We start from the raw sequence: 25,490 nt of genomic DNA on the forward strand, positions 1-25,490 counted from the left end.
TATCTGCATTTATTCCCAAAATGACGTCGTTTTGGGATTGAAATCTTAAAAAATTATAAATATAAAGACTATTATAACCCTGAAATAAATTAAAATTACAAAAACACCATGATTTCCGTACCGAAATGACGTCGTATTGACTTACTGCAGATAACTTATCTACATTAAGTACAGAAAAAGCGAACCCTTAAATCATACACAATTATAAGTTTATAACTAACAAACCATGCCGCAATAGATTTATAAGAATTCATTGACATGTAAATTATTCATACAAACAAAGAGATCCACTCAAACGAGATGAATATACCCTGGAAGCAAAGAGCTCAATACACAAGAAACGCCTTTTCAATGGAACTTATAACAGACCATTATAACTCCCTCCCCATAATTTTCAATATGAAATATCTAACACTAAGAGACTCATCCCAGTTACTATCGAAATATCCATTATGACACGAAGTGAATCAGTAGAAACAAGTTTAGTTCTTCTTGGCAACCCCAAGCCTTTGACGGAAATCCTCTTCCATAAGAGGAAGGCCATCGCGCAACTTGACCTTTGGTTCCCAACCTAGCAATTCCTTTGCTTTTGTTATGTCTGGTTTTCTCTGACGAGGATCATCAGGAGTGTTCTCAACCATCTTTATCTCCACTGCTGGATTAATCAGCTGCAAAAACATATATAAAGCATTAGCTAACTTCAATTGTTTCACCTAAGGATCCAATACTAATCCACACTATAAAAATAACATGTATTGTTTTTGATATTATGCATAGGTTCATTGATTACTCGCCTAGTCTAGTTCGAACAGGGTATAACCACACAGACAACGAAACTCTCCCTACCAAGTTTTAACATAGCTATGTTTCTAGAAATTTGAACTCGAAACCATTAGTTAAGTCGAAACAACCCCTTACTAGTTGATCCATATGCTTGGTGGTATAACATGTATTTCTTTTTGGTCATTATTTGGATTCGAACCCTTGACTTTTGAGTTATAATCACTATTCCAACCCTTCGTGAAAAAATATAAGGGTAAGGTTGCATAGAAAGATTTTCATCGTCCCTACTCTCGTGAGTTGGGATTCATGAGTTTTTTTTTTGTTGCCATTATTTTTTTAACTGCATATAGCACATACACAATCCCTCACAAACTTTTATTCAGAGGTTAAGGTTAAAATGGAAACAAAAATATAACCAGACTCACACAGGAGAGGGATGTGGGATTCTCAAAGACTTAAAATGGCTTACAACTAACCTCTTTAACATTCTCGGCAAGTTCAATCATTGTAAATTCACCTGGAAGAATAAAGTATCAACTCATATTAGTACTTGACAGAAAAATCAGTGCACAAAGGTCTTAGTTGTAATATAACCTGGGTTCCCAATGTTGATTGGACCAGTGTTTTCCCCTTCCATTAGACGGATAAGGCCATCAACCTTATAGATTTCAAACGCATGACCATAGTTAGATCACCTATAGTACGTGAATCAAGACAATAAATCACAAATGAGAAACATGTATTGTATATACCATGTCAGAGACATAGCAGAAACTTCGAGTTTGAGTTCCTGGAACTTGGACTGTTAAGGGTTCACCACTATAACACAAACGATTGTGTGAGAAGTAAAAAATAAAGAGTCCAGCTTGAAATGATACAAAAAGAAATTGAGATTAGTCAACTAAATTAAGGTATTTGACATAAGTGTCGTAGGAAATAAAAAGCATGCTCGTGAAGTACACAATTCATACAGTTATAATGATAATGAGAAATTTCTCATTATCGCTGTCAGAATAAATTGTTATTTACTTGCTTACACGAGTGCCCCTATGTTTTCTTGAGGGTTGGGATATATAAAGCCACTCTAAATTATCAGCATATCCATCATGCCTATAGCATTATAAAGTTTATGGACTTACCGAATTGCTTGAGCAATGAAGTTGCTGACAACACGCCCGTCATCAATATTCATGCGTGGTCCATACGTGTTAAAGATTCTTGCAATGCGTATTTCTGTGAAAAAAATGAAAATAAACATCACACTGAGTTAACAACAGGGCCAAAGTTGTACTAACCATGCCCTCAATCAATAAGAAGATATTACAAGGAAAAAAAGATAAGTCATTACCTATTCCATGCTGCCTATGATAATCAAACATCAAAGTTTCTGCCACACGCTTGCCCTCATCATAACAACTGCGAACTCCTGTGTGCACATATTTTTATGTTCAGGGAATATCCTCATGGATTTTAACAGAGCATAATATTTTGGTTTCAGTAATGAAATCTAATACAATATCACACACTAAATAAGTAATTAAGGAGTACCAACCTCACATCAAGAGGCCAAAACTTACTTGGAAAAAGAATGTTTCTTTCTATCCCCTCCTCCCTCCCTTCTGAGGGAAGTAAATTTTACCAGAGCATAATAAAAGTACAGATATGGCACATATTAAACTCAATGTTCATTCCCACAGGTTTCAAAATATATGAATGCCATGGATTTTTATCAACATATAATTCAAAGAAAACATATGTTTGCAGCTTTCAGCTCTGTATGTTCATCAATAAATTCATGTTCAAAAATGACAAACCACCTTGAAGTACCGTAGTTAAACATTGGGGTACATGTTTTAGTTCTATACAATTCAACAAACTCAGATAAATTAGAGTTAGCCCCATTATGATGCCATTGATACACAAGTTTGGATTGAGATATGTATGTACCGATAGGGTTAACATTGCCCCAATAGCTTTCTGGTTGAGGATGCACAAGAGGGTCCCCATATACTTCTGAAGTAGATGTAAGCAAAATCCTGTCAATTAAAACTACATCATGGTAAAACCAACAGATGGTAGCAGTTTAAATTATCAAATTAAAAAAAAAAAAAAAAGAGCCCCAACCTTGCTCCCACACGCTTAGCAAGCCCAAGCATGTTCAACGTTCCAATTACATTTGTCTTTATTGTCTGTAAAGTTATTCCTTTAACTGTTATATAATTTCTCAAGATTCACTAGACAGATATAACAATCCACCAATAAGTAATGACATGAATGAAGGTCATAAACACAATTCAAACTACTAGGCATACAAACCATTCAAAACAGCAAAACAATATACATGAAATCCTCATGTGAAATCTGCACACATAAATTTGAGCAGGATTGGAGATTCAAGCTACTTTTGTTTCTTTAGTGGTGAGCAAGGAATAAACCATGTAAACAGTTTACAGGACCATGGTAAATGATACAAATACAAAAGCAGACTCTAAAAACCCCACCTTTACAGGATTGTATTTATAGAATATCGGAGAAGCTGGGCATGCCAGATGATAGATTTGATCAACCTCGATCAACAATTGCTCCGTGACATCTGCAGAGGGGAAAAGAAAAGTAAATACATTTGAACTGAAAAAAAAAATATAAATTAAAAGACATCTGGAAATACAGAAAAAACTTAGTGCACATGACAGCATCATCATTCATGTTGTGTGTGAACAATATCATAGGGCTGGCTGCTCTACGTTGGTGGCTGAATAAGGAAATTTGACATATCTGTCAGTTTAATATCTTATTTAATAATAAACAAGCTTCTGTTGCATCATTGCATGGTCCTTCATACTTCATAGTCTTGAAGACCATTTATAATCCAGATTTAAACCCATTACAAGGTGAGAAGAAAGGACATAAATTTTAACCTCAAATTACATTTTATATGGAACAAAGTCAGCCTGTGGATGATTGCAGTGGAGAAATTAATAAATTTATACCATGACGAATCAGCTCAAATCTTGGATGACCAATCCATTTTTTAAGGTTGTCTTTAGAGCCAGTGAAGAAGTTATCAACAACAATGACCTGATTAGACAAACATACTGTCACATGTTGTACCAAAATTGTATCACATTTGTTGTATCACTAATAAACTTGAAAACTATGAAGAGAAAGATATCAAGCATGCTAACCTCATTTTTTTCATTTTCCATCAATCTGTCAACTAGGTGAGAGCCAATAAATCCAGCTCCTCCAGTAATCAGAATTCTCATATTGGACTGTTGTAAGAAATGAAAACAATATTGGTAAACCCAGAATTCATGTAAAGAAAGAAAAGAAATGCTCATGTAAAAAGTGATATCAATGTTTCGGAAATCAGAGTTCTCAATCATGACATGTAAGATGATGTTGTATGCACATATCCCAAATGATCTCAACCATGTGCACGAGAATAGGTAAAGTGAAATGTAGTAGTGAAAAGGCAAATTATTTTAATTGACCATCAGACTACAGATGCTGAAAAATAAGCATTAAGTTTGCAATCATAAAATATATTTTGACAAAAGTAAGCATCGGATTAAATAATAAAATGTCAAAATCTAAAAGATCCAACCCGCACAATAGTCGACATTAAGAGATACTGAATTTAGGTACTCATGTTCCCAGCAGATATTAAAGTACAGAATTACGATAAGATATTACACCCCCCCCCCCCCCAAAAAAAAAAAACAATGATTTCATAAACTGTTTATAAACCACAATTGAATATATAAATATATTATCACCAAGATTTTAGGCACATTAGAAGAAAAATAAAGATTCATTCGTAAAAGCAAAAGGGGGAATCTCACAACACAAGCAAGTTATCTGCAAATAAATGATTTTATATTTTAACAGGTCATGATCAAATAGCATTATCAATAGTAGAAGTTAACATGTAACAAAGGCGAAAAACATGACAACAACAAAAGTGAATTAACAGGAACTCCGCATAACAGGATCCAGACAACAAAACAGGCATCAACCAGAATGACAAAATGGCACGAAGAATGCTATGCGAGAGTTCACCTGAAAGAACTTGGAAAAACGCAAAGGAGATGGCAAGGGAGGTTGCTTTGTTGCTTTTTGATGGTCTCCATTAGAAGAATTCGTTGCCATTGTCAAAACCTCTGAATTTCAAATCCTGAACCAATTTCCAAACAGTCAAATTTTCTTACAAATAATGAGTCCTTGCACACATAAATTAGGTGAGCTACAAAATTTTACACATTCAAATCTAATAAAAATCCAAATAACAGTTATGGTCAGAATAAGAGAAAGGGAGAGTGAGAGAGCTGACAATGGACCTGGTATGAACTCAAAGCAAAGAAAGACGAATCCAGAATCCCAAATCACAGTTATAGTCCAAACCATGTATTATCAGAACACAATTTATAGTAAAAATGAAGATCCAGAACTTGAAATATCTCCCACCAAACGCTAAATTATTATTATTATTATTATTATTATTATTTTAAGTTACTTAGTTAATTCCATACCAAAAAGAACTAATCAAAACGATAAAATAACAAAAATTCATTTTGGGATCCTTCAAACTCACGGAAAGTTTAAGAACATCATGAAAGCTCCTAGGCAACGGCAGACACCAAAAAGCAGGCATCATACCAAACTTTAAAAAAACCCAAAAACCAAAAATTGAATCTTTTTATCGCTACGGCATAGTTAAATACCTGTTGGATACAGAAAAAATGTGTATACAGGGATTTAGTACAAGGGCTTTTCTGGATAATCAATTTTGAGGTCTAGGAATTGGGTGATTTTGAAAGATACGAGGAGGTGATTATAACACTAAACAAGGTAAGGATAACAAAGCATTAAGTCAAGGTTATGTAGTTATGTGCAGTGGCTGAGCTTGATTACGTTGTTAGACATACAAAACAGTATCTCACTCTCCTGAACCGAGGAAATATTTTTTTTTTTTTTTGGTACATTGTCGGGAGGCATCCCCATTCACCATGCCCTCGGGGTACAACCCGTTTGGGCAGCCCCTCATTGTAATATGGGTGCACTAAGTTTCGCAATCGGAGAAAGGACGAGACTAATTCCCCAACCGAAGATTTTTGACTCATCCTCTGGCCTCCAAAGATTTTTTAAGAAACTGCTTGAGGCATGATTTGATCCCTGCACCAAGCAATCCCTTGGGAGCTCAGCTGCCAACTGAGCTACCTTTGGAGGTTTAACCGAGGAAATATTTAACATGCTCCAAGGCCACCACGAAATCTTTTAGTACTCCTCTCATGTCATTAATTTTTTCTTTTCTTTTTTATTCGTGTTATTTTTTTTTTCTTCTAATTTTACTCTTTTATTTATACTTAGGGACCACTTAAAGAATGATGGTACCGCTTAAAAAAATAATCTCATGAACTGAACCTCAATGAGCTGTCTGTATGTACACTGCACAAGTATTATGTCACTGTTTTTTTGAACTGCCACGTCTAAGTGTTTTCCCTATTGATATATGGTTTGGTGTAAATATTATTTTTTTTATCCTTATTTGCACATGCAACTTGCGTAGAGTGCACGGGCAATCTGAGAGTGAGAGCCCAAGCTTCACGTGGTCATTAATTGGAAGATTTGGATTTTGTGACCTCTATGGTTGAAATGTATCAAAGTAAGTATAATGAAATTATAGCTTGTTTTACTATAATTAACTTCTGTCTTTTAACGTGAGAGTAAGACTCATCAAAATGTTCAAACAAGGATTTTCAAGTTTCATAATTCTCATAAGAGCGATTATATTTATTATTATTTTAGATTTATTATTTTTATTACTTAATTAGTTATTATTAGATCAATTTAAAATCAATGTGTCGTTAATTTTAAATTGATTAAACGATAACCAATCAAGTAGTAGTAAAACTAAAATAATAATAAGTATAACCTTCCCTAATTTCATATATTATTGTTCTTCTTTATTTATTAATATCCTTGATATTTGGATATTTACAAAGTATTTTTGGATAATAATTTGCAAAAGCATATTATTTACACGGGAGGATATATTTATTACCATTTTAGGCTTATAACTTTTACTACTTGATTGGTTACCGTTGTATCAATTTGAAATCAACGACACTTAATTTTTCTCATTTTTTAATTGTTGATTTCAAATTGATCCATCGATAATTAATGAGATAGTAAGAATAGTAAGTCTAAAATGGTAATAAATATAACCACTCCGTTATTTATGTTTAAAATTCAATTTTACACTCCTCAACCTAGCATTTCAGATGCGCAAATAGTAATCTTCGTTCATTTTCTTCAGAAAATTGCAATGAATAGCATCTCGTCCATTTTTGGACTTAAAAATGAGTGTAGATTCAAATTTTCATTTGTGTAAAGCATGTAGTTTACATGATATATCGTACAAATTAATTTCGCTAGATGGATTCTCATATTGAACAAGTTCCTTGATTGCTTCTTCAATTTCTACTGTCTCTCGCACAAGTGCACTCAAGCAAAACCCCAGAGCACTCAAACACAGAACAACTTGGTTCTTCACCTCCTGCTCACCTTCAACACCATATAAGTTATCAACAGCATTTCTTGATTGTTGGAGATAACATCCAATGGTTTTTTCAATGTCATCTTCGCCTAGACCAGAAACCATGCAGATACCACTAGACTTTGGTGACCTTCCCAATTCAATATCACAAGTGATGTTCTTCTTCTCAAGCTCCTCCTCAAGAAACCTGAGTGATTTCATTCTAGAAATCTCCTCAAATCTTTTTATAGAAGAGCAAATAAGTTCCTTCAATTGTGCAACTTCACCTTCTAGCACACTCACATACTCTTTCCAAGAGGCCTCACTTCTTTGGAATTCTTGTTGGAGGAACTTCAAGGCATGATCTCCAAGGTGCAATGTATCAGCCAATGTGGATAATGACCCAATAAGCTTATTATAACAAGCACCATGAAAAGGTAAGAACCAAAAATTGGGCTCCAATTCTGCTTCAACAACAAATTTCCTAAGCTCGTTAATTTGCATCTTCAGCTTCCTATGGTTTTCTTCCAAGTCTGTTTTGGTCCCAACATTAAGTAGGCTCAACGAGCAAATGGATTCATAAAGTGTGGCAAAACTATTAGAGAGCTCAACTTTTGCACACGTAGAAGCTCTTTTGGGCATGAAGAGAAGATCCACCAAAATCGAACAAGTTAGCCCAATGTATGTTTCAATGATTCTCACAGTAGCAAACTCACTTGGTGGGCCAAAATTTTTCCTACCCAATATTAGAATGGCCCCAATCGTTGCAGAAATACCACCAGCTGGGCCATACATTTTGCTTTGCTTAAGGAAACTGGTGAAAATGAACCATGGAAGAAGAGACAAGAATCTTATTGGCAAGAATCTCTCAAAGACAAAACAGCCCAATACTCCATACACAGTTCCTAACACAGTCCCTTGAGCTTTCACATTTGCAACTCTAAATGTGGCTTCCCTGCCTGATGCAAAGGTTATAGCCACAGGGAGTGCTGACCAGAACCCACTCTCTTTGTTGTATAGTAAGCCCAAGAACACTGCAAGGCCCAGTGAGAGTGAGCATTTGATTGATGAAATAAGTTTTGGGCTTCTTAATGTCGTCACCCAGTTGGCCCATTTTTCTTTACCCTCTTGAGAATTTCCTTTTTTGTGAGTGGGCTGAGGCTGCTGGTCTTGAATGTTAATTTGGGCTTCGCCCAATGATTTCTTGTGGAGGAGTTTGGTGCAGAATAAGTAGAAATAAACGGGTAAATCTTGGTGGGTTGTTGGAATGGTTTGAAGGGATTGGAGAAACTTGGTTATGTTTCTTGGATTGGGTTCAGGAACAGTTATTGAACCACCATGAAAATTGTGTTTAATTTCTTTTATGGTTAGGCTAACATGCTGCTCTAGCATATTAAGACCTTGTTTCATATCTTCGTTGAGTATGGTGACTGGAAATGAATTGATGTTCCTTAGAGCCAATTCCATTCCTCTCAAGGTGGTATCTATCTCTTGAAGTTTCTCTTCAGGGCACAAGCAATATGATCTCAAAAATTTAATTGGAGGTATCTCCCACCTCACGCTATTCTGTTCAAGGGAAAGAAAATGAAGAAAATAATGTTAAAGCACTTTGCCCATTGTAGTAGCAATGTAAATATTTAAGTGTTATATTTATCTCATTCAACATGAGATAAATCAAATTCCTATACACATATAATAAAGATGAATTCCACCTCTCTCTTTTTCTCTCTTCAATTATTTCTAAGTTCCTTTTATAATTTTGTTTCACTAACATAAGATAATTCATCTTCAATTAATATAAGAAAAACATTTTTCAGTATGAATTTCCATCAACTGAGTTTGTGGGGCTTACTTGGTATTTTGTGATGATTTGGATTAACTTAGTTCGTGTAGTTGCCAAAGACTTGGCATGAGAGATTGATGTGAGTGCTAAAGTCTTGTCCTGTTCACATATTGCCTTCACAAAAAGCTTCAGCCTTTTTAAGGTATTACGTGTTAGTAGCTTGTAATTATTTCTCACCTGCACCAAATAGGAAATAAAATTCAAACATCAAATCAGTTAGTTTTGACAATTAACCACTTTTGTAGTACTGATCATAACATTGAACTAATTGTTATTCTTGCATCCTTAGTGGTTAGCCCAGACAATACCACCATAATTATGCTACAAAATAGTGGGCAGGCCATGCTTCTATATAACGCTATTGAGTGTAAATAGCTAGTTTTCTCTATCAAAATACTAATAATTATATTTCATTTTTTATTTTTTGTCCAAATTAATTTTAATATAGTAATTTAAAGTGTTATGCCCTATCCGAATGTGTTTTAAAAATATATATTTCATCACTTGAATTATATTAATACTATAAAAACACCGAGCTACTAATAATTAATGTTAATCTGAAAATAAAAATGAAATTGTCATATGACTCGTATCTACAAACTTTTTTCTTTGTCAATAATTAGTAATAAAGTGGGTTTTTTTCTAATAATACCAAATATATATTTCATTTTTTCTATTCACAGCAGATCTGATTAAAGGAACAAATTTTCTTGAATCAATATTTGTCGGTAATAATATTTTTATTTTGGTGAATAATGAGAAAATAATTCGGGAAAGGTTTTATATATATATATATATATATATATATATATATATATATATATATATATATATATATATATATATATATATATATATATATATATAGGGGAGATATTTTGACTACCAAAAGTGTCCACTACCACCTTACTACCTATCAAATCACCATTGGATCAAAGAGAGAGAATGTTAAAAAAAATTTGAAGAGAGAGAAAATGTTAATCCAATGGTGAATAGATAGGTAGTAAGGTGGTAGTGGAAACTTTTGGTAGTCAAAATATCCTCCCTCATATATATATATATATATATATATATGTGTGTGTGTGTGTGTCTATATATATATATATATATATATATATATATATATATATATATATATATATATGAGGCAGGATCCTTTGACACCGGTGTCAAAGAAAAAGTTTGACACCTCATCTGAGAATCATTAGATTAAAAAAAATCAATGGTGTCACATGTTTACAAATCAGAAGCGTTGATTTTTTTTAATCTAACGGTTCCCAGATGAGGTGTCAAACTTTTTCTTTGACACCGGTGTCAAAGGATCCTGCCTCTATATATATATGTATACACACATATATATATATACATATGGGGTAAGATCATTTTATATTGGTGTAAAAATAATGTCTTACATTAAATTTTAGCCGTTAATTTCCGTGCATTTAATGGTTAAGATTTACTAGGAATTAATAATTAATGGGTTCATTTTTTCTAAAGTTATTTTGGATAACTTTATCTATATTCACTGAAATGACGTCGTTTTGAGGCGAAAACCATGGTGCTATTTGTAATTTTAATTTACTTCAGTGTTATAATAGTCTTTATCATTCTAATTTTTTAATTTTTCAACCCCACAACGTCATCGTTTCGGTAAACATTAGACCAAGTGTCTAAAGTAACATTAGATACTTTTTTTCTCATAATTAATTAAAGAGTGGACGAAAATCAACAGTTAGATGCACGAAAATTAACGGTTAAGATGCATGGTAATAAACGAATAAAATTTGGTATAAAACTTATTATTCTTACATAGGTGTATGTCAATGTCATCCATAAACACACATATATAATCTCTTATATTTATTTTATTATGGTTGGATCAAAATTAAATTAATAGCATTTATTTAATGTTATTTTGATTAAAAAAAATATGAGAGATGGTAAGAGAATGAGTAGGATCTTTTGACACGGTGTCAATTTTTGAAATTTGACACCAAATCTTAACCGTTGATTTCCTTCAATCAACAGTTATCATTTATTGGGAATTAAACTTATTAATTAATTATTAATTCCCAATAAATGATAACCGTTGATTGGCGAAAAATCAACGGTTAAAATTTGGTGTCAAATTTCAAAGTTTGATACCGGTGGCAAATGATCCCATTCCTAAGATAATAGACAAGAGAGGCATAATAGATTCTAATTAATATTACATGCAAATATTACCCGGTGACATGCAAGACGTGGGTAGAGAAATAGCAAATCAAAATTAAATTAATAGCATTTATTCAATGTTTATTTTGATTAAAAATAATTACGAGAGATGGTAAGAGAAGAGACAAGAAAGGCATAATAGATTCCAATTAATATTACGTGCAAATATTACCTGGTGAAACTGACATGCAAGACTTGGGTAGGGAAATAGCAAATCAAAATTAAATTAATAGCATTTAATTAATGTTTATCTTGATTAAAAATAATTATGAGAGATGGTAAGAGAAGAGACAAAAGAAGCATAATAGATTCCAATTAATATTTACTTGCAAATATTACCTGGTGACATGCAAGACGTGGGAAGGGGAATAGCAATGCTAAAACGCAAGCAAAAGCTCCAAGGGAGGTGCTAGCTGCTACGCGGAGAGGGTGCATGAGAGGTTCAGTGTGAACGCCATTGATGTAAGCGATGACATAAAGTATCACTGTCTGACCCAATGCTATTCGTTTAGCTATCAAATGTGTTGTCTCTGCTGGCAGCACCACCATAAATGCAGCAATCGCCACCGCCAAAGCCGTCGTGCCCTTCGAGAACTGACTAGGTCCGATGAACCACAAGATCAATATGGCAGGGACTATGCTCTGTATTGTAGCATAAAGTACGAGCCAACAACCACGTAACGTGTCTCCCAAAGTGGCATCGTTGATAATGAGAATCACAGTCACATATGAGAATGCAGGGAAAGCTATAAGGTCTTGAAAGGAGGAAGGACCATAAAGGGTGACACAACCCACTATGGTGCACCCTAGTGCTGTTCGGAATGCAGAGGCTAGACATGCTTTCCACAATGGCATCTTTGAAGCAAATTAAGTGATTGTGGTAATTTGCTCAATTTGGTTTTTGGCTTAGAGTGCTGAAGATTTGAAGCCATCCTTGGGTTTTATAATGAGAGAATGAATGAGCAAGCACATATAACAAAGTGGAACTTTGCTTGTTTGGATGTGTGGGACCATTGTGCGGTTAGTGAATTATATCAATAAGAGTCATTATTATTATCTATGAACCATTTGAATAACTACTGTGGCATTCTTTCTCCTTTTTGGTACAATACGGACCACTATCGAAGTTATGACTTAGTCCATGATGAAGGCGGGGATTGGTGTTGGGACCAACCATAAATACACACTAAACATCGCAAAGTAAAAAAGATAAAGGAAAGAAAATGGAGACACATAATTCACCCTGATTCACGAGTTACGTCTATTAATATTCACTTATTCATTTATAAAGAGAATATAAATAGGCTTAGAAAACTCTAAACAACAATACTTATTCATGAGTTAAAATTCAACCTACTAAAAAAAGGAAATAAAATAAGCTTGAGACTAGGGGTGTAAATGAGCTGAGTCGAGTCAATTTTTAGCTCAAACGAGCAAAGTTTATGAAATATATTTTGAGTTTGGCTTGACCTATTAGCCTGGTAGGAGCTAAATTCTAGGTTTGATTTGACTTGTTTTTGAAAAATTAAAGGTTTGACTAATTTATAATTGTAATATTTATTTTTTCCAAATTCACATTTGTCCAAATGTTGAGATTATTAATGCATCAAATTTTGTATTCGATCCCTTATAAGAGAAAAAATAATCGTAGAACTCACTCAATTCACATATAATTACATCTTTCACATGCTATCTAGCCGGAACAAAAAAAAAAACCATTTTCAATACATTCAATTATCCCATTAGAGATTCGATTCATGGGCTAGTTTGGAACCAATTCAAGATACATTAAAGCTGAGATGATCGAATAATGAGTTCTGCAATTTCTTCTTAAACTTTGATCCAACTCATGAATTGAGAAGCACACATACCCACTCACATGGAACTTGTATAGGACCCAAAGTTTCCCCTCTTCCGGGGCTTTCAAGCCAAACCTCATTAAATTAAGCTTGGACTTATTTGCTAAACATTTTTTTTAAAAAACTTGAGTTTGTTCTATTTATTAAGCAAGCTAGGCCAAACTAAACTTAAAACAAGTAAAGTCTTGAGCTCCTGAGAAATCGCTTAACTGATTTATAACCCTACTTTAAGGCACACAACAATATCAGATCTACATGGTATGGGGAGCGCCCTATTGTATTCAACAAAAGGGGTCCACATATGTATAAGATTAATAACATAACGAGTGACGTGACAATAATTCATCTCTGTTCAGTGGAACCCCGACTCTTTTTACACTTCGTTTATTTTTTGGAGCTCATATTACCACTTCAACCAATCATGAGGATTAATGGTTAGCTATCACTTATTTTTTAATTTCCCACATTACACATTATATATTACACATTTTATTGTGGCAGTTCTTCTTACTTGTTGATACAAAAATTAGAATCATATATATTTTTAGTGATAAGCACCCTCAGTTGATAAAACTCATATATACCACTGAGACGAGAATTTTGTTTTGGCTGATCTAACCGTAATTAAGTAATACCCAAATTGTAATTTATTTATAATTTTTCAAACAGAAGTAAGTGGAGTCCACGCTTTATTTGGTCACATATTAGGATTCCATGTAAAATGTTAGTTGATGACCGTCGTCAAGCTTTACCTAATTCAGTCATGTTTCACAATAGTACAAGAAACATCATATAAATCTTAAAGTGTGTGCTTGTGGGCGTTATTGATTGGTGCCATTTGGTTCAACCCTGTTAAAATAAGAAATTATAGATGTTTTTAGAATAAAAGAAATTCTTTTGTTTTATATTATTGAATGTACATTATTTAAATTATATTTTAACTATATTTTTCAAGTTATTATAAATAATATATATTTATTGATAGACATAAAACGAGGGAAAAGTTTTATTCGTAGAGTATCTGAATTTTTTTTTAAAGTTTTAAAACAATAGATTTAAAAAAAACTAAGCAATCAAATTAGACAAACAGATTTGTTTATTTATAAGCAAGAAACACTCATAAGATTTAGATTCAAATTTTGTATAAAGTAATTTTTCTTTAATAGGTAACTTTAAAATACCACAATAAACTTGTGCCTTAATTTATAGTATATCCTAACTTTAAAATATGCTAACCTGTCTTTTTTCTTAACTTAAAAAAGAAAAAAGAGCAATCAGAACATTTAATGCATAATGGGATTAAAAGTGGGATTGTCCTAGATCTCCACTCAACCTAATTTTTCAGTTTCAGTTTCAGAATTGTTTCCCTTGAGAAGGAGGAAGGGTCAAGTCAAGTGGGGCAACATTAGTGCACTTATCAAATACAAGTAGTCATATATTGCTATGATCTCGGATAATCAAATATCATGATATGATAAAGGCTAATATGTAAGGTGTGTGTTTGCTCATCTTACACTAACTATGTGTCTGGTACGGAGAGCTTTGTTGGGGAAAAACGCAAAGGAGAGTGAATTTTTATTTTAAGTAAGTATTTTTACATTTACTATTTTTTTTAGAATGAAAGGTATAAAAAGTAAATTATTGTAAATTTTTTTAATTATTCCTTATTTATTTTTATAAATACTATATAACCCTTTTTAATTTATAGCTTTTTGTGCTGACGGAATTGGTGCAGAACTAAGCTCGTTACTCTGGAGCTTCACTTTTATTTTGTTTATTTTTTGGAGGGAGGAACAATAGCACCCACCTACTCCTCCACACAGCCCGGCACCATCTCTTTTTTTAAGGTACAACGGCGGTATCATATCTCTTTTTTTAAGGTACAACGCGGTACCATTTACTTAATGGGAAAAACCAATTAAAAATAGAGAAAGAAAATAAAAACGGGATAAAAAAAATAAAAAATAAAAAATTAAACCAAGGAAGTCGCAATTCGACCGTCGCACCAAAAGTGGCTGACGTCGACAAAAATTCATTTCGGTTTAGAAGAAACTCATAGGTGCTACTTTGGAAATAAAATAAAAAAGTAATAAAATCATTTAACATGTATCATCATTCATCATATAAGATGTTATCATCTCTAATTTAATATATATTTTTAGGGTTAATGAGACTCACATATTTGTTGTGTATGTGTATAGGAGAAGATATTCTTTTCATATAAGTTGGAAAATTCTTAAGCACGGATCTATGAATAAGAGATGTTGTGGGAGTATCTATAGGACCTAAATTATCAATAGACTCTCCAACCCATATTTTTAATATATAATCGAGATAGTACATAATAAATGTCTCATACTTTTTTTCTCTATGAACGCCTTAAAATTTCACATGTTTAGAAAGGTTTTCTTGGAAAGTAGGAAGCAGCATTTCTATGACCATTTGTGTTATGATGGTGGAATCCTATGTAAGAAAGTGGTGTAACCTTGTCTTTACTTCATAAAAAACTAGTTCTCTTCACTGCTTGCTCTTCATTCCCTGTTTTATTTCCCTTTTCTTTTTAAAGGGCGGCGTGTGATGTAGTGCGCTTCTTAATTTTGTATTTCAAAATCTAGAACTCTATATGTTTCTTTTGAATATTCTTTTGGATTTTAGTTACCTGAACTTAGCCCCCCTCAAATAATAGTATTTTTTAATCTAGCTTCGCCACTGGTAGTATTTTGACTTCTAAATGTTCAAAGACGATTAGCAGCAGCCAATAGAACTAAAATTAGGGAGAAGAGAAACGAAGCGAGATGAAAGAACCAAGTTGTGGGAAAGTTACCAATTAACGTACCGTGCAACAGAATGCGAGAACTTTGGTTTCATTTTGGGCGTTAAATAAAGAGTTCGCTTTTTATCATCAATACAGATAATTTATTTATATTGAACCCGAAACGACATCATTTTAGGACAAAAATTAAGGTACTTTTGTAATTATAATTTATTTCGGAATTATAATAGTCTTTTTTATTAAAATTTTTAATTTTTCAACTCAAAATAACGTCGTTTTGAGAACGAATGTAGATAACTTATCTAAGTGTAAAAACATTAAAACCTTGAATAAATTCCACTTATTAACGAGAACTTCGACGGTAATGCCATATCTTCTTATTTTAGATGTAACTATATTTTTGTGTATCATCCGCTTAAGGTAGCTTTTTTCTTCTGTAATTGGGTCAATTACCCACCAGTGTAAAATTGCTTTTAAGAGGTTTCCATTTTCCTATTCGGGAATTATCAATATCATCGATATCATTTTTTCTACAGCTAACTCAGAACACCCTTTAAAGAATGCTAGGCACAGTTAAATCATTCAGCTAAATCATTTAAGCTCCCACGGACAAAACTTACAGCTAGTGAGGAAATTATTGAGAACACGGCCTCAATAGCTGTTAATGAGGGAAGAATCTGAGAAGTTTATTGCCTAGTACAATTAAAAGTACTTCTCATCCATAGTCAATACTACTACCGCTATATAATTGGGGGTTCATTGTACAAGTCCTAGAAAATCGAAGAGTTGCGCATGGCTACCTATGCTGGATATGGTCTAACGTATAACGACCTCAATCAAGTTATTCCAAATCCCTTTCCTATTGCTAATTTCAATTTAGAGGATCAAACAATATTATAATCAAAGAAGTAATTTTCTACCTTAACATGGAATCTTTGATATGATTCCATTTGTGACAATAAAATTATAATACCCCAAAAAGCTCTTGTAGTACATCTGTGCAAGCCAAAACTTGAGATCTTTTATCTAAAGAATCTGAAAGAGTATACCTTTACTGTTTAGATAACGCCACCTCCTAATTCAGAAACACAATTTCATACTAGAAGCGTTCCCAAAAGATTTATTCAACTAGGGAAGGAAATAAAACTAATTTGACCAATCTTACATTATGAGGACAAATGACTACTACCAGGATCGTATATTCCAGCACCAAGAGCTACGAAAACCCAAAATACGATTATACTTATGACAGCAGTTCTCAACAATTGGTCATAATTGCTGTTTTGGCGTCCATCTAATTCATTAGTAGATGGATGCAGAGATGGTGAATCATCGTTCTCACTGATGTCCTCCTCCCTATCAATCCTGCTGGTCCCAGTCGCATGAGATATGTCCAACTTGCCAATTTTAGAACATTTCATGCAAGTGCAGCAGCCTCCAAGATACGATGGTAGTATCGGCAGATTTTCATAAAGAACCTTCTGATACATCTCCCCTTCTATTTTCAACTTTTTCCTAGTACCTGGCTTTAAAACCTATGACTCAAACGCATCAATTAGTTAATTTAAGCAAAGCGCAAATTTTACAGTGATAGTTTTGTAACAAGTAAGAAATTGCATAGGTTGTTATCTGGATTTGATGCGCTCCAAGGGTAAGTAAAATTGCATTTAGTCAAAACAATTCTTTGAATTGCCATACACTTCATGATCACCAACTTCATGACTACTTTAACTCTTGTTACTTTCTTTGTCATTTTTGGCTAAATAAACGAAAAGAAGAATTTACCTGAATAAAAGTCTGGGCAATAACACGAACAACTGCTGGAAGTCTTATGACAAACAAACAACCAAGACGATTAGGAAAGTGATCTTGCAGAAGGGAGGAACAAGATCTCATCGTTTTCATGGGAACTCTCAATGGAGATAACCCTGCACAGTCCACCAATACTGTAATTTGAGAGTTGTCTGCATCAACCAAGTGCAAGACTCCATATTCTACCTGTGATACTGAAGTAAAGACCATTGGTTACCATTAAACTAAAGCATGAAAAGTACTAAGCATTACAACTGAACTTGTTTATTATGTTCGGTAGACAAAAGCGAGGAGAGGTTTTTTTTTTTTTTTGTGTGTTGGTGGGGAGGATTCCTGTCTCAAAATAAAGCAAATATGAGAATTAATGGGAAGAAAAAGATATACATACTTATTGCCTGAGCAAATTGAGGTCTATCTTTAGATGCCAATGAGCTGCAAGCTAACCCAAGCCTTACAATGAGGCAAGGTCTGTGTAAAAAATCAGACCCATGCCAGAACACCACATTTGACCATTTTTCCAGCTCTTCTCCCGAAAGAATTCTGTAACTCTCCCGCCAGCATATTGTTTTCTTGATTGAGGTAAGGAAGCATGAAAAGTCATTATTAGAAGCTGAATAAAATCTGTAGAGCTCATCCTCATCGATTCTGCATAAACACTAATAAATCATGGTCCGCCGCAACAGAACAAACCAAGAAATATGCAAGTAAATATGCTATTGCTATCTATTAAGGCAACTCTGGCCAGGATTTCAAAACTTGCCTCAAGAAACAAAACAATACAAAATCAAAATAGAATACAATAGACAAATAGCATCAATTTAGCAACCATTATTAATAGCTGGATTATCTACAACTGCACTGTTGCATATGTACAAAATTCAGAAGTTGGTGATGAATATCCAGAGTTAACAAAAAATATTTAGCATATTCAACTATGTGAAAAGAGACCAGATGCAATTGCAGATAAATTATTACATTTTTGAACTTCTCTTTTTTCCAAAAACAGGAGAAAGGGACAGATCCACACTATCAACATAAATTACAAAATAACAGTAATTGTATGAACATTTACTAGCCTAGTTTGAAATGGAATTCTGAGAGTATCATGTCATGGTATTTTTTGGAATGGCGCAATTTTGCAGATAATAGAACCACAAATACCTTTCTGGCAAACTAATCCCTTGATTTTCCAGCTCTTGATTGAGTTGAACCAAACAATTTTCATATTCTAAAACTTTAGGAGCGCTCTCGCAATGACTGCAAAAGGCAAGAAAAATATATTTGTAAGAATTAAAGAAGCTTGAAAAGAGAAATCAATACATGAAAAGTCCAAAAATCTCAAATTTCTCCGGAAGATGAACCTGGCAGCACTTTATTCACCACAAGCTTTAGTCAAAGAATGAAGTCACTACTTTTGAGATTCATATGTGTAACATTTATAAACACTAAAAGACTAAGGTTGATTTGGGGTCAGTTCTTCACCATTTTGGATCAATAAACATCAATATCCTACATTACTTTTTGAGACCAGAGGCCTATGCTAACAACAGTTTTGAACATAAAAAGGAACGTGTTTTTTTTTGTGTTCAAGATTGATACTTTTACTGAATTCACAGTATAACGAACTTCAACAATCATTCATGTTTAAACAAGAGGAATATGCATACAGACAGACAAAATTTTCATGTAACAACTAACAAGTTTAGGAAACGTCCCAAAAAAGGCAGACCCCAAACATCATATTCAAATGGCAAACTTCTTATTATCGAAAGTTTTTCAGTTCCTGTGTGTCTTGTGCACGCGGGCGTGTAATTTTCTCTAACCAGAATTTCCAAAGTGGCATTTTGATAGAATTTTCAGTTCCTGTGTGTCTGGGTAAGAGAAATTTTGATAGAATTTGGCATTTTGATTTTGCTAATGACATATAAAACAGCAACACAGAATTAAACTCTTAATCTTGCAAACTGCATCAAGTTTGAAATTAGGCACTGAGCCTCTTATCTATTATCAGGAAAAAAGATGTAGAAACTGGTTCAGTGATGTTCAATCATTACTTACCTTCCATTTTGTACAATATTTTATGGATGGATTATTGAATTCATAGACTACAAGACTAACAATTCTCACCTAAAACAATCGTACTCAGAACTGCAGAATGATGCCAAAAATGTTTGTACAAATAAATTTGAAAACAGTGACTTGAATAAAATTATTAGAAACTTAGGAACCTGAATGAAACCTGGCAGACATAAAGATAATAATTTTCCATTAATCCTATTATCATTTAAGAAAAAATTCCAAAAACAAAAACTGAGTGGCGAAACAAATCTAGTTTACATGGGATGGCTAAAAGTTTGGTTTAGTTGTTGCATATCAATCATTTGTGAAGCTAAATGTAAACCTGCAACTTAATAAATCTCCAAACAGATTAATGTCAGAGAATCATATATTAGAAAAAAACCATCTAGCAATTATGGGCCAGAAGTTTGATACTAACTGATAAATAACCATATCACCTAACAGCTGAAGCTATTAAGTGAAGGTCTAAGAATCGTTTTATATAATATCTCTATAACACATCCCCTCACGTAAGAGCCATTTGGGCTAGAAACATAGATATTGCACAAGCTCTTTTTTTGGTTCTATCTTGTGCTAACTATAATTCTACTAGAAAGTGAAAGGCGGTGAGGATCAAACTAGTGGCCCCGTGGTCACGGAGGCTTTAATACCATAATAAGCAATCAATTCAACCGAAAACTCAAACTGTTAAGTGACGAGCCTTTAATGGTTTTATGTTACATCTGTCTAACATACCCTCTCACATAAAAGCCCATTGGATTTGAAAGGTGGACAATGCATCAGGCCTGTAACTATGTTAAGAAACTCCACAATATTTAATTATATTTTTTTTAATAGAATGGGGGAGATGAGAATCGAAGTTGTGATCCCGTGGTCACTACTATGATAAAGGAACCAATTCAACCCAACATAGCTTGACTGATGGGCCTTCAATGGTTTTATATTATATCTCTCTCATACTAACTCAATAAGCAAATGTTACTCTACTCATTACATTTTTAGACTAGAAAAATATGGATTTATGATGTTGCCATTCTTAGCTCATAAAGGCATGTATTTATAATCAAACCACAATAGGGTTAAATATCACAAACAAACCTTAGCATGAAGCTTCAAATCATATACCTTGTATTCAAATTAGACTGCACAGGAGACAGTTCCGCAGATACTTCTGAATCACGTGAATCAGTAACACGATTTGAGGTTCCATCATTTACTGAGGTTCCATCATTAAATTGTTGTTGATCATTAAAGACTGTAGCAATTGAAAGGACTAGTAATGGTCTTGACAGTACCTGGTAGCAGAAAGATTTATTAGCTATGGGCTTCACGAACATAGCTAAAGTTGGGATATTAGAAGAAGGGATAAAAACAGATAACAACTAGACAGAAAAGAGAGATATCCTTAACCAATTTGGTCCTCCTTAACCTAATAGTAAAAGGGGGCTGGAAAAATATCACATTGTGTATCTTACGATTGCCAATGATGAAATAATACTATAAGGATGAATAGCTTGTAAAAGCGTCCATACAAAGGCAATAGCAATCTTTTTCCATGTAAAGCAAAAATGAGGAAGAAGAAGAATTAATTTCTGACAAATTCACCAAACAATATATTTAAAGAATAATATAAACCATTAAAAAAAAGACCTTAAGTGATCATAAGGTCACGGGTTCGATCCTCACCGCCCTCCACTTGAGAAATTAAGTTAATAAGCATAAGGTAAAAGAAAAAAAAGAAAAATTGGGCTTATGCAATATCCATGTTTCAAGCCCAAAGGACTCTTACGTGAGGGTGTGTGTTAAAGAATAATATAAAAAAAAAAAAACCACTCCCCGTTAAACCCGACTAGTGAGTGTGGGGTGAAGAGAATAATATAAACCATTTAAAAAAAAGACCTTCACCCAACACCTTAAAGTTTTGGGTTGAAGTGGTTCTTTATAGATATATCTAGAAGCCACCCACAAAAAGCATTCCCAGACAAAGACCTCCCATAAGCACACAAATATAGACGACATGAACCAATTCCTAATCTTCAAAATGATGCTCCTTCTTAATTCATTTTTATAGAAAATGATTTTCCCAAGATATCATACTTTGCTACCTATGTTACACCAACACTGACATGGGATACGACACGACACGACACTCTGACTCGTTAATTCTAAAAAAAAAGTTAAATTTCAACACGTTAGGACACGTTATGATAATAAAAAATATTTTTAATTTATGTAGTGTATATTGTATTTAATATCCAATAATTTAATAAAAAAATAAAGCTAAACTTATAATATCTATAAATCTTGCAAAGAAACATAAGATATCTCAAATATTTATATTAAACTCAATAAAATAGTAATCGTAATCCAACGAATCTAATAGTTGGAATTAAAAAAGCAACGCAACGCAACTTTTAAACCCTCTTTTGAGTCCCTGCAACACTTGTTGGAGTGTCGGGAAGTGTCGGAGTGTCGAGAAGTGTCGGACACGACATGTGACATGTGAGGTGTTTTCAAGTGTCAGGCATCATAGTTTGCTACTTCAAAATGTCATTCAATTATATTTTTTATGAAAACTTCAGAAAATTTATAATCACAAACCTGCATGCTTTTGACCAAACCCCTGAAGGGTGCCCACCTCTGAATCCATTTAAATGGTGGATAGACAAGGATTTGTAGACCCTGCAGGCCTCGCCATATACATGGGAATCTACTCTTGGAGAACCTCCTCACGGTCTCTAATGCAGCAACTTTAAGTAAAAAAAATGTGACACGACCCACAGCACTGCTTCCAAAGTCACCGTGGGTCAATGAAACAAGGTGTTCATAATTTCTCTGTGCAAATCCTTTAGGGCGTGATGCAACCAGCAGTTTCTTGTACGTTTTTTTCCCAGTGATTGCACTGCTTTGTTTAGAATTAGAGCTCATACTGCAGTTAGAATTATCCACCCTGTCTCCCATGTAAACTGATGGCAGGTCAGCTTCCCTAGCAAGCACAGCAACAAAAATGTATCTTTTCAGATGCAAAAAATTAATATAAATTAAAATGTCTTCCAAGTAAAAAAACTATCTATTAAACCAAAATCACCCATTTGCTCTAGAACATAACGCGATCCTCATCGCTAAATTGTGACACTAAGGCGTTCAAGAGAACAAGAAGAAATTACTCTTACTGCATAGCTACAACTCAACACAAATCCTGTACTTTAAAATGGACTCTGCAAATCTTGACGCAGATGCGAAGCTTCTTAAAATTAAAATGAGAAGCATGTTACCAAAAATAATAAATAAATAAACAAAAATGTAATGAATACCCGCCTATATGAATTAGCATTGTAATTTGTAAACACTCTGCAGTTACAAATCACTCTGATATCAAAATTTGCAACAAATTGGTGTACGAATATAACACCAGTAGTTTTCCCTAATTTACAGATGATAGCAATAATCGAAACAAATTACAGGAGCAAATAATGCTATGCATAATTGTTGTTCGATCCAAACTCCTTAAACCGATTGTTAGGTATTCCGATCAAGATCAGTTACCTGAAATAAATATAGATTTATCAGCTTCGGAGGTTAGGAATGTGAGTGCAACTGATGAAATGGTTGGATCAGTCTCTGAGCTTGTTCTTCTTCTTCCTTCGTCGCCGATTCCACCAAATGCTCCTTCACTTTCCGAGTTACGTCGCAGTCTTAGATCATTGGTTTGGAAGAGAGACCGGAACCGAACCAGATTTTCAGCCGTTGATCGGGTACGCGACCACGTGGACGGTGAAGATCCGCTGATTGATCCATGTGCTGTACAATCACCTTTTAGCGCAGCGCATAAACTTGCGTAGACTGAATTACTGAATTAATTAGTAGTTAATACATTACTATCTTAAATATAAATTCATTACTTCAAATTGGAAATGTATCTTCTAATGTCAAAAAAAAAAACATGACATGGTCATGTGAGAAGATCATAATTATACAAAAATAAATCAACAGTTATGATTTTGTAACTACATATTTTAATATATTTTTTCTCTTCTCTTTTATTATCATTAATCTATTTATATATGGTTATGATTTCTTCACATGTTCAGGTGATTTTTTGATCCAGATCCTTCAAATTACACAAGAATATGCTTGTGATTAATTGGTTTATGACATGAAGTTTGTTTAAGTGGAGATCCGCTTATTGAGACGTCAATGTCAATCAATGTCACGGACGGGGGCACACATGGAAAGCTTATAAACTTGCGTAGACTTCTTACTAAATTAATTAGTAATTATATCCTATTAGATATTACTATTGTGCGGAAGGATATACCATCATTAAAATAAATAATAATATGTTAAGGATATACCATCATTAAAATAAACAATAATATGTTAATAATTATTTGGTTTATGATATGTTTGTTCGAGTTTTTCTTTATCAAAAAGTATTTCTTTTAATTAAAATATATTTTAAAGTTTTTATAATAATTAGATAAATTGAAAATAAAAAATAAAAAAATAATTTATAATTTTCTTATAAATTTTAGATAAATTTCAATAAGCTTCAGCATAAAAATAGTTTTGAATATTTAATCTAAATACATCTTTAATTTGCATAACTTATATAAATAAAGTCTAACTACGATTTTCTCGCGCTGCATTAACAATTTGTAATTTCCATTTATTAGTTTTCTTTTATTTTTGCATTACCTTTTTTGGCAACAAAAATTCTGAAGAGGGAGGGCTGTTTGATATTGTTAGTTAAACTTGTAAGTTGTAACTAATTAATGACAAATATTTAAAATTCGAGAGTCATAATAATATTAGAAATTTGATATTTTATGAGGTTATTTACTCTTTCTCCTATTCAAGTAACTTCATGTTTAATTTAGCATAAATTATTTAATCAAATATTTATGAGAAAAAGACCACTATAGCGTAACTTAACATAGAAATCAGATTCTAGGTTTTAATTTAATTCATATAGATAGTATCAATATAAAAATATCCTAAATGCTTCTTTTTTTGGGAATAAGAATTTTTTATTATGTATCATTTAATGTATAAGATTTTGATTACATATGCCATTATTACCTTTTATTTTAATAATATTTGTAACATTATAAATAAGATGACACATATAAAATGACATGGATCAATGTTTTTTCTATTTTAAGAATATAAAAGAATTGTTTTAAAAATATTGATTTTAAATTTTACTAATAATTTTTTGGAAAAAATATTTCTGTTTTTTCTGTAAAAAAATTTCTCTTCCATACTCATAAAAGTGAGTGGATTCTATTGTAAAGAGAATAGAGCAAAAAATTAATGAAACTCACTCATTTTTATATGACTGTGGCAGATAAATTTTTTCTACAACAAAAAAAAGAAACATTAAACAATAATTTTTTTATCAGTAAATCATTATAAAATTAATTGAAATTTTTATGAAATTTTGTGATATACAAATGACGCAAAAAAAAAAAAATCGGGAAACTTTAATTAAAAATTGAAATTCTTTTTAGTTTTTAAGTCTAACAATACCTGATAATTGATATAATACAAATATAGTTGGATTTCATAAATGATAAATCCATAATG

At 32.9% G+C, this 25,490-nt stretch overlaps 3 protein-coding genes across 5 annotated transcripts; all 3 read right to left on the reverse strand.

The window, feature by feature from the left end:
- Positions 1-234: 234 nt before the first annotated feature.
- On the reverse strand, positions 235-5,669 carry LOC133315606 (UDP-glucuronic acid decarboxylase 5-like). Of its 2 annotated transcripts, none has more exons than XM_061517258.1 (13): positions 5,508-5,669; positions 4,846-4,960; positions 3,969-4,055; positions 3,774-3,861; positions 3,285-3,376; positions 2,908-2,972; positions 2,731-2,819; positions 2,132-2,209; positions 1,923-2,016; positions 1,536-1,602; positions 1,378-1,441; positions 1,260-1,300; positions 235-668 (listed from the first exon to the last, which is right to left on the reverse strand). In XM_061517258.1, the coding sequence occupies exons 2-13, from the start codon at positions 4,933-4,935 to the stop codon at positions 483-485; spliced, it is 1,041 nt and encodes a 346-aa protein (XP_061373242.1). In that variant the 5' UTR covers positions 4,936-4,960; positions 5,508-5,669; the 3' UTR covers positions 235-482. The 2 variants fall into 2 exon arrangements, with proteins under 2 accessions (XP_061373242.1, XP_061373243.1); XM_061517259.1 differs by having other exon boundaries at positions 5,378-5,509.
- Positions 5,670-7,165: 1,496 nt separating this feature from the next.
- LOC133315595 (uncharacterized) lies at positions 7,166-12,233 on the reverse strand. The gene is made up of 3 exons (XM_061517248.1): positions 11,718-12,233; positions 9,174-9,341; positions 7,166-8,887 (listed from the first exon to the last, which is right to left on the reverse strand). Exons 1-3 carry the CDS (start codon positions 12,231-12,233, stop codon positions 7,166-7,168), a joined length of 2,406 nt encoding a protein of 801 aa, XP_061373232.1.
- Positions 12,234-16,988: 4,755 nt separating this feature from the next.
- On the reverse strand, positions 16,989-23,578 carry LOC133315585 (uncharacterized). 2 transcript variants are annotated; one of them, XM_061517238.1, is made up of 7 exons: positions 23,448-23,578; positions 22,503-22,887; positions 21,027-21,196; positions 18,984-19,079; positions 18,211-18,467; positions 17,796-18,016; positions 16,989-17,545 (listed from the first exon to the last, which is right to left on the reverse strand). In XM_061517238.1, exons 2-7 carry the CDS (start codon positions 22,860-22,862, stop codon positions 17,177-17,179), a joined length of 1,473 nt encoding a protein of 490 aa, XP_061373222.1. In that variant the 5' UTR covers positions 22,863-22,887; positions 23,448-23,578; the 3' UTR covers positions 16,989-17,176. The 2 variants fall into 2 exon arrangements, with proteins under 2 accessions (XP_061373222.1, XP_061373221.1); XM_061517237.1 differs by having other exon boundaries at positions 22,503-22,882; positions 23,448-23,558.
- Positions 23,579-25,490: the final 1,912 nt, after the last annotated feature.

Source organism: Gastrolobium bilobum, unplaced genomic scaffold (assembly GCF_033153095.1).
Source record: "Gastrolobium bilobum isolate Gb01-03AN ecotype WA unplaced genomic scaffold, APGP_CSIRO_Gbil_v1 utg1559, whole genome shotgun sequence".
NCBI classification, from domain to species: Eukaryota; Viridiplantae; Streptophyta; class Magnoliopsida; order Fabales; family Fabaceae; genus Gastrolobium; species Gastrolobium bilobum.